The sequence below is a fragment of the Ambystoma mexicanum genome, chromosome 1p, assembly GCF_040938575.1.
Source record: "Ambystoma mexicanum isolate Mex_15411 chromosome 1p, UKY_AmexF1_1, whole genome shotgun sequence".
Classification (NCBI taxonomy): Eukaryota; Metazoa; Chordata; class Amphibia; order Caudata; family Ambystomatidae; genus Ambystoma; species Ambystoma mexicanum.
In genome coordinates this window covers 1,181,785,334-1,181,802,852 of record NC_090921.1, presented here as the reverse complement: position 1 = coordinate 1,181,802,852, position 17,519 = coordinate 1,181,785,334, and the positions used below count along the sequence as shown (strand labels likewise).

At 44.4% G+C, this 17,519-nt stretch overlaps 1 protein-coding gene across 1 annotated transcript in view; it reads right to left on the bottom strand.

The window, feature by feature from the left end:
- Positions 1 to 17,519, bottom strand: part of LOC138570873 (IgGFc-binding protein-like) — a 211,652-nt gene that overhangs the window by 109,146 nt on the left and 84,987 nt on the right. Inside the window, exon 4 of the mRNA XM_069649156.1 lies at positions 425 to 998. Coding sequence (XP_069505257.1) covers positions 425 to 998 — 574 coding nt within the window. The remainder of the gene's footprint in view (positions 1 to 424; positions 999 to 17,519) is intronic.

The following is a 17,519-nucleotide window of genomic DNA, read 5'->3' as shown; positions in this document are numbered from 1 at the left end:
CAATCAGTCACTTTTCTCGATTCTCACAGGAATTTATTTGGATCAGCACCCTATCCTACATTGTGGAGAGGCTAATTAACAAAACCCTTCCTCCAGTGCATACCTAGGAAACAAATGACGATATCATGATAAGTAGACTGCTCTGATCCATGCCTATCCCTATGCAACCTGTCCATAGCACTCTTAGATGGTTCAAAGCTGCGGCGTAGCACTGAAAAAATTATAGCGATGGAAAGAAACACAAAAGACACACACATCCTATTCTACCGCAACCAATGACCATAAACTGCCATATGTATTTTTACGAGTCGACCATGCAAACATCAATTTGTGACTAACGAAATAACTCTGCATACCGAAATGCATAACAAAGAGGTACAGGAAGCATATATCAACAATATTAACACAACAACAAACTACTCACCACAGCCAGAATAACTTCTCCACTCATTGATCTGGATGCCCATGTTCTGGCAGACAGTAGCATATGTTGCAAAGGCCTGACACATGATATGATGGAGTCCATTGTTTGTGCAAAGATCAAAAGCGCATGTATCCACAAAGTGTTTGGGATGCACCTGCGAGTGGCAAAATCTGAAGGGTCCAGTTGTGTTTTCAGCTAGGAGGCCACAGAATTGAACAGTTGTGTATTCCATAGCTTGATCGGCTGGGCAGACATGACACACACCATTGCAAGTATCACTACAGGATGCATCAACATCATTTGTTTTCCAGCTTTCTCCAAACTGGCTGACGTTACTTGCTTGAATGCCTGATGGCATTGTGAAATCATCATTGGCTTTCTGGTTATTGTTCCCACACAGTCCGCACACATTTCTGAGGAGGCCCTTAGGGACTCGCACTATCAAGAATGTCTTCCAGTCATAGATGACCTGCAAGCCATCTGAAGATTCAAGCAAAGCATAATGACCACGGTGGTTTATCTCCAGCTTCCCATCTTCTAGAGTGATGGGCAGTGGTCCCCTCACGTTATTGACCTGAGTGAACACAAAAGGCAAGTTAGAGATGCCATTGTTGACCACATTGTGCAAACTGTTTGATGTTATCAGTTCTGTAAAGATGAGATTATGGTCCCAGCTCTTTAAGATCAACTATAATTGAGGGGTTTCGTGGGGATGTAAACTCCACCTTTCGTGAGAATATGTACCTATTATAATTAAGCTCCCTGACAGAGAGAAAAGAAAGGAAAAGGCCTTTCTTTTGAACTTCCCTGTTATGGGGAAAGAGGTGCCCCTGTGACATGCAGCTAAATATGGCCTCACAAATATTTTTTTTCCAGGTCAGTGCCACATAATACCTCTGTAGACAATGGGCAATCATGAGAATTCTGCTGGCACAGGATTGTTCATATTTGTCCACACTGCTGGATCTGTTGGCAATGCCTCACTTACCCATGGGGAATCGGGGGCACACAAAAATACACCTGCAGACTATTAGTTCCCTGATTCAACTGAACCAGCCTTCACTGCACTTTGTGGAAGTGAAAGAGCTCAATGTGAGCATCATTCTGTAGGCTCTCACAAGTATAGCATCCCTTCATTTAATGTCTAATTCCCAAAACCTGCCCAAGATTCACAAGTGCATTTTGGCAGGACTTTGCATGCTTGCATAGCATACATTCCTTTTTCTCGGAATGGTGTGTATGTGGCTAAAGAGCCCTATATTGTCTACTTACATCATTCATAATCTAGCATAATAATGCAATTGTAGTAATAATGGGCAACTGATATAGTCCCTTGAAGCTCAATTATTTTTTCTAAAGTTTTAGCTCGTAAATGTTGCACATCTACACCTAGTGTATGGAATGGACCTAGTGTGCCAAAACATGAATTGGGATGAATACGATATAGGGTCAGATAGCTTTCTCGAATGGACACACACCCATGCTCATGCTTTGTTCATGACGCAACCTTGTCCTCTCATGCTATGCTGGCATTGATGGACCACGTCTAAAAAAAAATTGGGATTGTCTCACTCATGCTGTCATTCAAATTTAGCAAGTGTGTAGTATGAAGAATAGTTCTCTTTCTGGAATCACACTTTTGTTGTCTACTAGATGTTTCATTAATTTTATGTCAATCTTGCCAAGGTGTTACAGAAGTGAAAAAAGTGCACTATGCTTGGTGAGCAAATGTGCCTTTCTATTGCTTTTATGAAGGTGGCTAACTTCACTTACATGTCTAATCACGTCTAGTGATAACACAACTTGCATACATATATAGACAGAGATGGTCTGCATAGACTGCATCTTAGCCCAATCTGAGATATTGAGCATTGATCTCGAGTGTGATGTTTGCCAAATGTTCTCGAAAACAAAGGTCTGTAAAATGGAAAGGTTACAAATATGATTGTGTAAAATGCATATTTTTTCACTTCACAAAATTAAGAAAATTATGAATATTGTTTCCAATTATGACTACAGCAATATTGCTGAAACAAATCCCACACAAAATCGATAACCAGCATTGTGCATCACCAAAATAAGGAGAAAAAGAAGAAACTGTAGTAAAGAGCTCTCATTTAGTTTTACCAACAAAAATGTTTAGGGTTTTTTTATCAGCAAAATGAGTGGAAACAATAATAAAATGTTTTCACTTTAGGTCAGGGTTCCTTATCTTTGTTGATCTGTATTTATGCATCTCAAATCCTAAAACTCTCCTCTTTTATTCAATGTTCAGAATTCTTTCTTATCTCTATTCTTCGTAATTATTATGCATGCAGATAATGCATGATGAATTTGAGAAGTTTCGCTATGGCTAGGCCTTTGCGCAGCTGTACAAATCTTGTTTGGATGTTTCCACATAGGATTGATATAGCTTTGGAGCGATTAAATGATATAGTTCTGAAATAATTCAGAATAATGACATATTGAACTAAGGGAGTAAGGGGGAATAGCAGGATTTTACACTATCTTCCATTTCTAGCTATTTGCTTAGCTCCGTAGAAAAATTTCCGAGACATTGGTCTACAAAAATGTTATCAATCATGGTGAACACTGACATATCACTTGAGCTTCTTGTATTTCATCTGGAGCAAGCAAAGAAGAAGGTGTATATGATGGACTGGATTGACACTAGAACTCGGTGTTTAACCTACAAAGACTTTGACTCTACAACCTTTGGACCCAAGCGTTATAAAGACACTGCTGCTTATTTACGCTTGGCACCATCTGCTGCTATAAGAACGGCCATTCTTTGTTTGCGGTTCAACATCTGGCCCACCCGTGAGGTTAAAACAAGAAGAAAGCAAATCCCCTCTGACCTCAACTGGTGTAGGTTTTGCAAAAATATAACGATTGTCGAAACTCTACAACACTTATTATTGAACTGTCCTGCACTATCCACTTTAAGAAAATTGCACTTTGTTAACCACTTTGGGTATTTTGCACAAATTGATCCTAGAAATAGATGGATCGCCTTGGCAGCCACTGAATGTATGAGCATAAGAATTGCAACCATCAATTTTTTAAAAGCCTTGAATATGGAATGAAGTTAAGAGTCTTAAGACTTATTCTTTCCGATAAATTGTATGATGATATTTTAGCATTTTGTAAACTTTTATGAATCTTTTTTCTACTTGGATTTGATGTTTATGGATTTTTCTATTTCTTATAAATTGAAAAAGTTGATGTAATTTCAACTATATTCAATAAATAAAAAAATAAAAAAATAAAATAACCAGCATTGTGCATCACCAAAATAAGGAGAAAAAGAAGAAATTGTAGTAAAGAGCTCTCATTTAGTTTTACCAACAAAAATGTTTAGGGTTTTTTTATCAGCAAAATGAGTGGAAACAATAATAAAATGTTTTCACTTTAGGTCAGGGTTCCTTATCTTTGTTGATCTGTATTTATGCATCTCACATCCTAAAACTCTCCTCTTTTATTCAATGTTCAGAATTCTTTCATATCTCTATTCTTCGTAATTATTATGCATGCAGATAATGCATGATGAATTTGAGAAGTTTCGCTATGGCTAGGCCTTTGCGCAGCTGCACAAATCTTGTTTGGATGTGACCACACAGAATTTATGTAGCTTTGGAGAGATTAAATGATATAGTTCTGAAATAATTCAGAATAATGAAATATTGAACTAAGGGAGTAAGGGGGAATAGCAGGATTTTACGCATGTAAACACATATCAACTTTTGGTCAGGAACGCTGGGCTTGAAAACGTGACTGTGGCATAAAGTGTTGCCTTGTTGCATATGAAAACATATTTTTAAACTAAATCTTCCAGCTTTCAACAAAACAACAAAAAGGGGTTTACCTCCCCCCAAGCGTTCTTTTGACATCAGTACTTTTCACTGGTTCACATAGATAGTTCTGTTTCTCAACTTCAAAATCACATAAGCAATGGTTGCAAAACCCAAGCTTCTTTTATGGATACTTTCATTGGCTTTTCAATACAGTGGGCACTCGGTCTAGGTGCAGTTGTCGGACCACCCATTACAGGTCACGCAACCGATACTCTTTCTTGACTGCTTTCCATCAAATTTCCTCAGGTGTGGGTCATTAGGTTGAATTGCCTGACTATTGTGAAACCCATAAGGTGGATGTGCCTGGCTGTTCCACCTATGTACCTTCATAGCCAGGGCCAGACTGGAACCAAAAGTGGCCCTGGATTTTGTTTTCCAAAGTGGCCCACTGAATGAGTGAGCACAGCATGTGAGCTCAACCCTTCTATCAGGGGATTGGGAGCATCCCCTAAGAAATGTTGAATACAATTAGTCAAAATTAGGCATTTAAAGCATGTTTTAAACATATATGAATTAAAAAGTCATGTTTTAAATAACACTGTACACCTCTCCCCAGCTCCCCTTAGCGCATACATTCTCTTGAGCACAATACCCCTTCTACTATGCTTCCCTGCCGCTCCACCGATATACCACACACCACACATGCCCCCTTAAACTTTACCTTGCTTCCACACCACCCATAATATTTCTCTCTGCACTTAATACTTTCTCCTGCATCTTTCGAGTTGTCCCTTGCACAAGTCATCATTAACCCCCTCAAAGACTGCCACTGCATTCCTTCAACTGCACCTGTGCCCTGCTGCCATGCCACCAATACCACGCAATCACTGCTCACTTTCCTACACACATTTCCTCTTTGCCCACCTCCTCATCATACATATAGCCAGACATCCTTCTTGGCCTGTCTACTTTCCCAATGCCATAAACAAACCCTCGCGAACGGCACACCACAACCATCTACCATGCCACTAATACCCCACATACTGCTGCACACCCTACAATCTTCTCCCTTGCCTCCACACTACCAATAACACAAAGCACACTATACAAGCCCTAGTGCCATCAATTCATGCCCAAAAACCTGACATGATCACCTACACCCCAGGAATCCCAAAATGCATCCACATCTCAAGTCCTGGAGAAGAGAAGCACACTTCACAAACACGCACATCTTAACATCATTGCTTTAGATTGGCATACTTTCGTCGGGGGCATCCATCTAGCACTCATAGTGGAGGTAAAAGAACACATGGGCAGTGCTAGAGGCAAGAGGAGAAGAGAAGATGGCTCGGATCCAGGGGGAACTTTCAATGCATGTGGACATGATGGGCCTGTTTCACAAAGACTTGAAAACGCTTTGGGAATCGGGGCGAGCGACTATAGGTCGATATTGCACATACTTTCGGAGAGGGCAACCAACACCAGTACAGTTTCCAACGGATGGCACAAAAACACACTGCCAGGCTCAGACAGGTCTATAGGGCAATGCCGGAAGTGAAGGTCAATCACGCTAGTGTGGGCCAGGTTTTGGCTAGTCTGAATGGCAGCAAGTAGCTTACACTTGTAACACTGCGTTATTGAACAAAAATGTTTAAGATGCATAATTTGCAAGACCGTTTACCACAAGCTCCCTACACGGGTACTACAGGAACACCCTGTAACAAGAGGAATAGACTGTGGGACACTTTTTATTTGGTGCTCAGACCCTAGACCAGTCTGATCCAGGATTGCAACAGGAATACAGAGGATCCAGCGTGGGGATGCACACACAGCAAGCAAGTCCCTGTGTCCCGCCCTCAGCAGAATTACACCTGTGTTATTGTACCTCAATACAGGCTGTGCCATGCCCTGCACTTTCTCCATAACGTGGATCGAAATCCACAACTTAATTTAAAAGAATTACCAACACTGCAAAAAATATTGTATCAAAACGTGCAGAGTGTCGAGGGAAAAAGGCAGATCAGCAGGGGAGAAGCGGGGCGAAGGCAAAAGCGAAGAGGAAGGTCTTGAGTAGCTTCCGGAACCGTAGATGGTTCTCCTCAAGTTTCAAGGTGACAGGGAGGCAGTTCCAAAGGGAGGCCCCGACCGAAGACAGAGATCTACCTCCAGCTTGTTTCTTTGAAAAACGACTGACCCTGAGGGAGTTAGAGGTAGAGGAGTGAGGGGCTTGAGAGGGGAGGTATTTACAGAGGGATAGTTGAAGGTATTTTGGGCCCAGGCCCCAGAAAGCCTTGTGGACAATGCAAAGGGTTTTAAATGTAATCCTTGCATCCGCTGTTAGCCAATGAAGGGATTTCAGAGCTGGAGAGATATGATCCCAGGGCTTGAGGCCAAGGACAAGTCTCGCAGTCCTGTTCTGGATTAGTTGTAAAGGGCAGAGAGTAGAGTCAGGTAGATTTAGAAAGAGGCTGTTACAGTAGTCCAATTTAGAGAGAATCAGAGCTTCGGAGGCACTGAGCTTCTGAGGGAAAGTGAGGAAAGGAAGAGTACCTCTAAGGAGGTTCAAAAAGAAGTTTGATTTTTTTGAGACATCAGAGATGCGTGGGGAGAAGGAAAGTGTGGAGTCAAAGATGACCCCGGGGTTCTTAGCTTTGCAGGTAGGGACAGGAGGAGGGCCAAGGGAGGCTGGCCAGAGAGTGAGGGGAAAGGATGGAGAGGGTGTACCAATGAGGAGGATCTGAGTCTTATTGGCATTTAAACAGAGATCATTGGCGGCACACCAATTTTGAATGACGATGAGACAGTCAGAGATGAGGGAAGGAGAGGAGGTGGCTGAAGGGAGCCTGAAATTGAGTTGGGTGTCATCAGCATAGCACTGGAAATTTGAGCAAAAAATGGAAATGCAGTATGCGAGAGTTGCCAGGTATTGGTTGAAAAGCCAGGGCGAGAGGTTAGACCCCTGGGGAACACCACAGGTAGAGAGGGAGATAGAAGATAGGAAGGACCCAAGTTGTACCTGGGAGGGTCGATCAGAGAGAAAAGAGGTCAGCCAGGCCAGAGCCTGATCAGTGATACCCAGGTTGTCACGAAGACAATTGAGCAGGGTGGTATTGTTGACTGTGTCGAAAGCAGAGGAGAGATCAAGTAGGATGAGGACAGAGGGATTGTTAGAGTCAAGGTTGGAGATCAGGTCTTCATGGATGTTCAGAAGAGCAGTTTCCATGCTTCTGGCTGATCTGAAGCCAGATTGGTGGTCGTGGAGAGAGCCAACAGAGTCAGAATGAAGGTTAAGCTGAGAGATGGCAAGCTTTTCCAGAAGCTTACCCAAAAAGGGAGCTATGGAAATTGGGCGATAGTTAGCAGGGCAAGAAGGATCAGCTGTCGGTTTCTTGAGGAGAGGATGCACAAGGGAGTGCTTCAGAGGGGAGGGGAAAGACCCAGAGGCAAAGGAGAGGTTGCAGAAATCGGCAAGGGCCGGAGCAAGGGTATCAATGTGGTCCTTAATGGTTTTAGAGGAACAGGGATGGACCTGTTTTGATGAGGCTTTCATGGATCAGACTTGTCTTGCAAACTCATCGAGGGAGAAAAGAGGAAAGGAGGAGAAAGAGGGAATGTGGTTTGCTCAGGGTGGGTCAGCAAGCAGAGAAGAAGGGAGAGGAGTGGGAGAGGAGGAGAGAGTGGACAAGATGTCCTGGGGTTTCGAGACAAAGTGTGCAGCCAGGGCATTACAAAGAGCCTGAGAGGCGAGAGATGGGGTGGCTACTGCAGCAGGTTGGCCAGCTCCTTGCAGATTTTAAAGAGTTTGGCCAAGTTGTTAGATGCCGCAGAGACATGGGCTTGAATGTGGACTCGCTTCTTAGTGCATACAGAGAGTCAGTATTGCCTTTGGAGCAGGCGGCAGACTAGTTTGTCAGAGGATGAGCAAGAAGCTTTCCATTTCCTCTCGGCCGCCCTACACTTACATTTAAGTGTAGCTAGGTCGGAATCATACCAAGAATTGCACTTGACATTGGGCTTCAAACGGATCCTCATGACAGGGGCAAGAACATCAAGAGTGGCAGAGATAGAGGAGTAGAGCAGAGACAGTGCTGTGTCAGGGTGTCAATCAGCCTGGGGAGAAGCAGGGGGTGAGAAGGTGGCAGTAAAAGCCTCGACTGACACACGCTTCATGGGCCGAATGTCCGAGAAGGTGGGTGGCAATCTTGAGGTGGGCTTGGCTTGCGGGGAGCAGATGGAAAGATGAGAGGAGAGGAGGCAGTGATCACTCCAGGAGAGAGAAGTGGTGAGGGGAGTAGATAGGGGGAGGCCAGAGGAGATCAGGACATCAAGTGTGTGTCCAGCAGAGTGAGTCGGGCCGGAGGGGAGGATAGAGAGGGAGAGTGAATCTCAGAGGACGCAAAAAAGAGAAGATGAGGAACAGGGAGAATCAAGATGGATGTTGAGGTCACCAAGGAAAAGGAGTTGAGAGGTAGATGCCAGGAGGGCGGAGGAGAGGTCTGCCCACTCGGAGAGAAAGAGGTGATTTGACCAGGGGGCCAGTAGAGAGTAGCAACAGTAAGAGAGTAACTAGGAGAGAGACACAGCCTACAGACAAGGCATTCGAAAGAGGAGTAGGTCTGAGTGGGGATGATAAAGGCAGCAATCCACTCAGGGAAGATCAAGGCTACACTACCACTGGGCCGGGTGGATCTGGGGGCGGAGAGGATCTTGTAGCCATAAGGGAGGAGAGTGTCAAAGCTTGTGACAGAGCAGGCCTTGTCTCGGTAAGACCAAGGACATCAAGGTCAAGTTCTTCTAGGAGGAAGCAGATGTCAGAGGAATGTTTGACAGCAGAGCGGGAGTTGAGGGTGGCGAGATGAAGAAGGTTGCCAGCCTTAAAGACCTTCCGGGGAGGGGTACAAATCAGAGGTACACCCTGCGGAGGAGTGGAGGGAGCATGAGATGGGGAAGATGAGGAAGGGCAAAAGGGCAAGGTAGCCAAGGGACGGGATTAGGGTACCGCTGGAGATGAGAGGAAGTTGATGAGGTGGGGAATCGCCTATCAAAGAGAAGGAGATTGGCCTGAGGACCTTGCACCATGAGAGTGCCATTTAGGTAGACATTAATGATGACTTTGGAGGAGTCAAAGGAATCCATACGGACTTCCCAGCGGGTGCCACCATTAATGGGAGAGAAAGAGACAGGACAGAGCACAGAAATCATATGGGGGGTCCAGAGATCAGGCAAAGGAACAACAAAGAGGATATCAGTGAGTGTTTGTCTGGCAGAAGCGCTGGAATTGGTATCAGCAATGGGGAGACCTGGGTTGGGGGCCAGGATATCCTTTTTAAATTTATTTTTACCAGACTTAGTGAGAAGGGAAGGATAGTTGATAGTAAAGCAGTTTGAGTAGATAGGAGAAACAGATAGCGCCATGGGCAGGTAGAGAGAGAGAGAGAAAGGGGGCAGTGGGAGAGATAAGCAAATGCAGCTGTATGGTATAGTCACTGGGCTATTAGGTTACAAACTGCACATAAAAATACATTGTGGGGTTGCGGGGGTCAACGGTTTTTTGAAGTAATTATCAATGAACTATTTTTAAAATGGTGTGCCTTGTGAAATCGCAGAAGACAAAATGATCACAGAATTCTTACAAATCGAGCACTGGCACTGAATTAAGCCCATACCACAGATTGGATGCGGGTGGGGATTGGACACCAAATAAAATGTAACCCATTGTGCAGGGTCCGTCATTTTAAATTAGATGGGGGAGATAGTGGCCTGTTTCTAGGCAGACGAGGTGGGTGCAGGCAGTAGATGTTTTAGTTTCAGCTACATTCGATCAACGTCTTCAACCAGTGGAATGGTGAATGGCACCCTCGCACAATTGCCCAGCAACTTGATGTGGCTCATTTTGCAAATGCTTTTTCCCTGAAGTGCGCACCTTTTAGCAGCAATTCTCCTGAGTCAAAGTGTGCTTCGATTGCGTTTCCATAATTACTGTACGATTATTTCTATGGTAATTAGGATAACTTGTTCCCCGGAGACTGTGCTAGGCATATGCAAAGAGGGGTAAAAACAGGGGCACGTCAATCGACACAAGAAAAGTGCAGTGTTTTAATTTGAGCAAGCTTTTGAAGGCCATTTTTTTTTACAGAAAGTGACAGCTGTTGGACCAGTCAGAAAGATCCAATAAAACAAAAAAAGTAATCCGTCTCAATAAACATGTTGACTTCATGAATCTAGTAGCATGCTGACTAAACTCGGCCTTCCTAACGTACTTACATATAGTACCATAACTGTTGTTTAAGAAAAATGTAAAATGCAACTAGTCTGGCCTTTTATTAAATAATAGATGCTCTGCACAATTTGGCAAGGTGCACTGCAGAATGCTACTTTGCCATAATGCTGGCACTGGGCTTCTTCCACAAACTGACTATACGTCACTCCTCCTTCCTATCACTGCACCAGCGCACTAGTCCTCTATATAAATCTAGTGGCGCCCAGGTAACACTTTATCCTTCTATTAGAACATTCGCATTTACATGCAGGCAGCCAACCTGGCAACAGCAGAGCCTCTAAATATGTAGTCCAAAATAAAAAAATATATGCGATTGCTAAATATATGATATATTTAGCAATCGCAAGGAATCACACCTCACCTGAAAATCAAATGATTGTGCCGGCCTGGGCACGGCACTCACCGTGTCGGAGCACTGGCATCAGCAGAGACAGGGTCAGCACTGTCGCCTGGGCTGCACTCTGCGCCTGCGCAATGTTTACATCCTGTGTTGTGAGCACAGTCAGCACACAGTCCAGGGCTGCAGCAAGGGCACGTGCGGTTTGTTGTTCCCCGGACTGTGCCCCTCACAAATGCACAGATGTGCAGATAGCCCGGCCCTGCCAGAAGAAAAGAAATGCACTAGCCAAAGCCATTGTGATAGCAAACTACCCAGGCTGGCCTGGATGTTCGTACGTCATTATTATGTATCCTTCCCCAAAGACCAGGACATCACTGCAAGCAAAAAAAGAGGCCCTAATCCCCTGATGCCTTCCAGGGAAACTCCCGGTGTCCCGGTGGGCCAGTACAACCCTGTCATAGCCCCCTTCTTCGTCTCATACCAGAGTGCGTTTTGGGGAGGTCTGACTTAATAAAGGAAGTGTGTATAACCCTGTATTGTCTCCTCCTCATCTTGGTACCTCACTGATGTGTGTCTGTATTAGCAATATGGGTCTGATATGTCTCTGCCTAACCCAAATGAGGATGTGTCCTCCTAGTTTCCTAGTTGGTCTCTTCCTTGTCCCAGTGTTGAGGTGGTGTTTCTGTGGGACATTTTGGAGGGAAGAAAACGGAAAGAGCTGACAGTAGCCTACAAAGGAGCGAGGGATAGAGGGTTCATTCTGAAAAGGGAATGGGGGTACCATGTCTCACCTAATGACATCATCTCCCCACTCCCCATGTTCCCTCCACCAGGGTGCTCCTCCCTCGCATATCCACCACCAGTGTCAAAAGTCATGGCCTTTCCCTGGCCATCCGAGAGGAGGATCCAGGGGGAAAAGAAGTGAGGACACCCTCAGGATCCTCACACTACCTATTAAAAAATAAAGTCTACAAATATTGTGAAGGCCAGCATTCTGATTGAATCTGTTAGACGCAAAATATAAAAAAAATCGTAGAACTGTTGAGGTTATGTTTTAATAGAGTGTTTGGTTTTAGTTTGGATGATGCTGTTACATGTGTGCTTGTTTGTGCTTGGCTTGTAAATGTAAGCAAATGCTTGGTGTGAAATATCATATGAAGCTAGCAGTATCAGAGTGAGTTATTTTGTGAGCTAGCTGTTTGTTTATGACTCTATGCATGTTTCATGATATTCAGTTTTAATGTGCACATTATGAATATTGCTTAAATTACAATGTGTTTTTCGAATGTACAATATGTTTGTTATGTATCCTTATATTTGGTCTATGTATTTTCTAATGATACATTTGCATGTGCATATCTATCACAGATGCAGGTATTTGTGAGGGGGATTTAAGGTTCCAACAGTTTTAGTTTTATTTCTGGTTTGGTGTTTAATAATAGATGAAACCTTAACAATGACATTTTAAACGTTTGCAGAATTTGTATAGGTAGAATCCATAATTTGTCTTTATTCTTCTCACTCGTGTATTTATTTTTTAGAGAGTATTGCATTATTTGCATGTCAGTAATGTTGACAGTAATGTTGACAACAGGCTGTGATGGATCATCTTGGACATTTCAAGCAACGGTTTTCATGTCTGCACATGTGCAGCAGCTGTTCTGCATGTTGCATGGAGGTGATCATATTGAGAAGTCAACAGAAGATGTGTTAAGTTTGTTCTATCCCTTCAGACCTATTACATATGTACAGTGACCCTGCTCGCTGCTGGCTTGCATCAGATCATTTGTCTTGCAGAATATATTTAATTGTGCAGTATATTTTCCATTTTTCAACCACTCTGACTCCACTTACATGTCTGTTTAGGGTTGTGTGCAGCCAAACATATGTGTGCATTTCCCAGAATATTTTTAATATTCTGGAATTCTTTTTTTTACTTGGTCCCTCCATCCATACTGCACACGTAAGAAGGGAAGCCATGCAGCGTGTTGGGTGTGGATGAGCATATCGTGCGTTTCGTGGAATAGTTTTCATTTCTTGGTATACTTTACAGTTACTTTTGTCCATCCAAACCTACTGCACACGTCTGGCAATGTTGCTGTTTGTGCATTTGTGGCAGATTATTAGGTGCGTTTTACATCATATTTTTTATGTTGTAAAGTGGTTTTAATTTTGCTGTCCCTCCGAGCATTCTCTGCATGAATGCCAAGTGTGTGTGTGTGTGTAATGTGGTTTTGGGGTGTTTTTCAGGGATATTTTTCATTTCATTCAAAGTTTTTCTTTTTATTGTGTCCCTCGCACCCGCAACCTGCTGTGCATGTATGGCTCACCGTTACCTGTAATATATGTAATTTTCTAGCATGCTAGCTGATAAACCCTATGTTGCCCAGGATTTTATTTCTTATAGTTACTATTTGTTAGAAATACCGTAAGGTCGCTTTACGAATTTCGGAAAGGCTCCCGAAGAAAGGTGAAAGGAACTACATGTTTGTAGTATTTCTCATTTTAAAAATGTTTTCGTATAAAGACTACACAACACAATGGCCCTCATTACGACCCTGGCGGATTTTTTCCGCCATCGACGGACTTTCCGGCCATGGCGCAAAGTCCCTTTACGCCATGGCGGATGGCGGACTTACCGCCCCATTCCGAGGTCGGCGGGGCGGTAAGTCCCCATTGACCCATTTACCCTTCCCCATTCCCATTTCGGCCCCATAGGGTATAATGGGAGTGGGGAAGGAGTTAATTACGCCACCGTAAAATACGGTGGCGTAATTAACACCAAGGTCCCAGAGCGCCATGGATTTTTCCGCCCGCAAAAAGCGGGCGGAAAAATGACCATGGCGCTCCGGGAACTCGTAGTTGGCGGTAAGGGGTCGGCGCAGCTAACGCTGGCGCAGACCCCTTAGCGCCAGGGTCGTAATGAGGGCCAATGCATTGTTTTTCCTAAAAAGTCATTTTGAAACTTAAACCTGTACGTGAGAACAACATAGAGATTCCTGAGCAGCATGATGGGTGACGTTATGCCGACGGTGCCAACAACTATGGACCTAAAGTTCAATATTACTAAAGTACATGTCATTGTAAGGCCTGTTTTTAAACATTTTTTGTTTCCCTTCCTGGTGAACACTGTCACTTGAATTACGTTGGGCATCAATTTTCTAATGCATAGTCTTGTGCCATTACACAGCCTAGGTGGGTCGAGATTGTGAAGCAGCATAATTGGTGACACAACTTTCATTCGAAGGTACTGTGGAGGCATTCCCGGGGTGTCGAGTGAGTTGAGGAATTCTGTTGGGTAGTTTACGGCTTTGCAGGCATCCACCACCATATGGATTGAGTTGTACTCTGTTACTGTGCCTGAAAGTATATCCTGAATCTGATTTTAGGGCCCTGAAATTGAGGTTTGTTCCTCATGTCGAGAACAGTTCTTCTACGACCACCTGGATGTTTTGTTGATTTCAGTCAAACCGTCTCATGTGTGAAGGTGCTGCAAGCCAGGGAAAGTGGTGGGGTGTCCAAATGCCTTGTAGCTAGTAATGCCTGAAGGGTCCTAACAGTTAACTATGCAAAATGAAGTGCAGATTGGTGAAATGGTGTGGAATTGTATAAGGAACAAAACTTTGCCAAGCCACAAACCCACACATGTTGACTTGTGCTGAAATCTGGGGAATGGAGTGGGGTGTCCAAATGTCATGCAACCAATAATGTCCAGAGGGTCCCAAAAGGTAACTATGCAAAATGTGGTGCAGATTGGTGAAATGGTGTGGAATTGTATAAGGAACAATGCATCACCAAGCCACAAACCCACCATCCCACAAACAAATGTTGACTTGTGCTAAAATCTGGGGAATGGGGTGGGGTGTCCAAATGTCATGTAGCCAGTGATGTCTGGAGGGTCCTAATAGGCAACTATGCAAAATTTGGTGCAGATTGGTGAAACGGTGTGGACATGAAAAAGGAACGCTTTGCCACAAATCCTGCAACAAACAAATATTGACTTTTATATATATTCGATTTATCATTTCATTTTCTCTCCCCAATCCTACTGCACATGTACAGCAGGCTTAATGTTGGGTGTGATGCATCGTCCAGTGCATTTCATGGACAATTTTGCATTTTGGAGTCAGTCTTTAATTGTGTCAATAATATTGTGTATTTCACAGAATATTGTTTTTATTTTGACTGTACTCTTCTTCAACACAGTCCCCAACTATCCCACCCCACTTTTTCTCTAACTATTCCTTATGACAGCCCCCCACTAGTTCCCCTTAACTATTCCTTTTCACAGTCCCCTACTATCAAACCTCACTCTTCCTCATCACACTGCCCCACTACCACCACCTCACTCTTCGTCATGACAGTCCCCAACTACTTCACCATACTCTTCCTCTTCACAGTCCTCCACTGACTCCACCTCACTCTATTTTATCAAAGTCCCCCACTAACTTCACCTCACTCTTCTTCATCACAATCCCCCACTAACTCTTCTCTGTAACAGTCCCCCACTAATTCCACCTCGCTCTTACTCTTCACAGTCCCAAAAGACCCCACCTCACTATTACTCGTAACAGTCCCCTACTAACTCCACCCCACTCTTCTTTGTCACATTGTCCAACTACCCCACCTCACTCTTCCTCGTCACAGTCCCCCACTAACTTTAACTCACTCTTTTTCATAAGAGTCCCGGACTAACTCTTCTTTGTCACAGCTGCCCAATAACTCCACCTCACTCTATTTCATCACAGTCCTCCACAATCTTTACCTCACTCCTCTTCATCAAAAGTCTCCCACTAATTATTCCTTTTAACTGTCCCCCACTTACACCACCTAAATCTTCTTATTCACAGTCCCAAACTACCCCACCCCACTCTTCTTCATCACAGTCCCCGGCTAACTCCACCTCACTCATCTTGGTCACAGTACCAAACTACTCCACCTCACTCGTCCTCTTTACAGTCCCCCACTAACTTCATATCACTCTTTTTGGCACACTAACTATTTTGGCCACTAACTATAACTCACTCTACTTCATCACAGTCCCCCACTAACTCTTCCTTGTCACAGCTCCCCAGTAACTTCACCTCACTCTCCTTCATCACAGTCCCCCACTAACTATTCATTGTCAAAGCTTGCCACTAACTCCACATCACTCTTCTTCAGCACAGTTGCCAATAAATACACCTCACTCTACTTTGTCACAGTCCTCACTAACTCCACCTCACTATTTCTTGTCACAGTCCCCCACTAACTCCACCTCACTCTTCCTCATCACTCTTCCTAATCACAGTCCCCAACAACACCAACATACTCATCCTCATCACGGTCTAACACTAACTCCACCTCACTCTTCGTTTTCACTGTCTTCCACTGACTCCTCCTAACTCTTCTTCATCACAGTCTCCTACTAACATCATCTCGCCCTTCCCCTTCACAGTTCCCAACTACCCTAACTCACTCTTCCTCATCACAGTCCCCCATTAACTCCACCTCATTCTTCTTCACCACAGTCCAAAACGAATCCACCTCATTTGTCCCTCTTCATAGCCCCCTACTCACTCCACCTCAGTCTTCTTCATCATAGCCCCCACTAATTTCATCTCACTCTTCTGCATCACAGTCCCCCATTACCGCACCTCACTCTTCTTCATCACAACCACCCACTAATTCCACTTCTCTCTACTTCATCACAGTCCCCCACTGACTCCACCTCAATCTACCTCTGCAGAGTCCCCAACTACCACTCCTCACACTTCCTCTTCACAGTCCCCCACTAACTCCACATCACTCTTCTTCAACACAGTCACCAACTACCCAACCACACTCTTCCATTTGACAGTCCCCCGCTAGCTCCACCTCACTCTTCTTCATCACAGTCCCCCACTAACTTCACCTCACTCTACCACTGCAGAGTCCCCAACTACCTCACCTCACTATTCCTCATCACAGTCCCCCACTAACTCCACATCACTCTTCTTCAACACAGTCACCAACTACCCAACCTCACTCTTCCATTTCACAGTCCCCTGCTAGCTCCACCTCACTTTTATTCATCACAGTCCCCCACTGCTTCACCTCACACTTCTTTATCACAGTCGCTCACTACCCCAGCTCACTGTTCCTTGTCACAGTCGCCCACTAAGTCCCCACTAACTCCACCTCATTCTTGCTCTTCACAATCCCCCACTAACTCCACCTCACTCTTCTTTGTCACAGGCCCCAACTACCCCACCTCACACTTCCACATTATAGTCCCCACTTACTCCACCTCTGTCTTCTTTGTCACAGTTACCCACTAACTTTAACTCACTCTTCTTCATTAGAGTCCACAACTAATTCTTCTTTGTCAGAGGCCCCACTATCTCCCCGACCTCACTCTTCTACATCACAGTTCCCCTCTGACTACACCTCACTCTTCTCTGTCACAGTTCCCCCACTAATTCCACCTCACCGTTCATCACAGTTCCTCAATAACTCCCCCTCACTCTTCCTCATCACTCTTCCTCATCACAGACCCCCACTAACTCCACCCCACTCTTCTTCCTCACAGTCTACCACTGACTCCACCTCACTCTTCCTCTTCCAATCCCTAATTACTCCAACTCACTCTTCCCCATCACAGTCCCCACTAACTTCAGCTCACTCGTCTTCACCACAGTCCCCAACTACCTCACCTCAGTC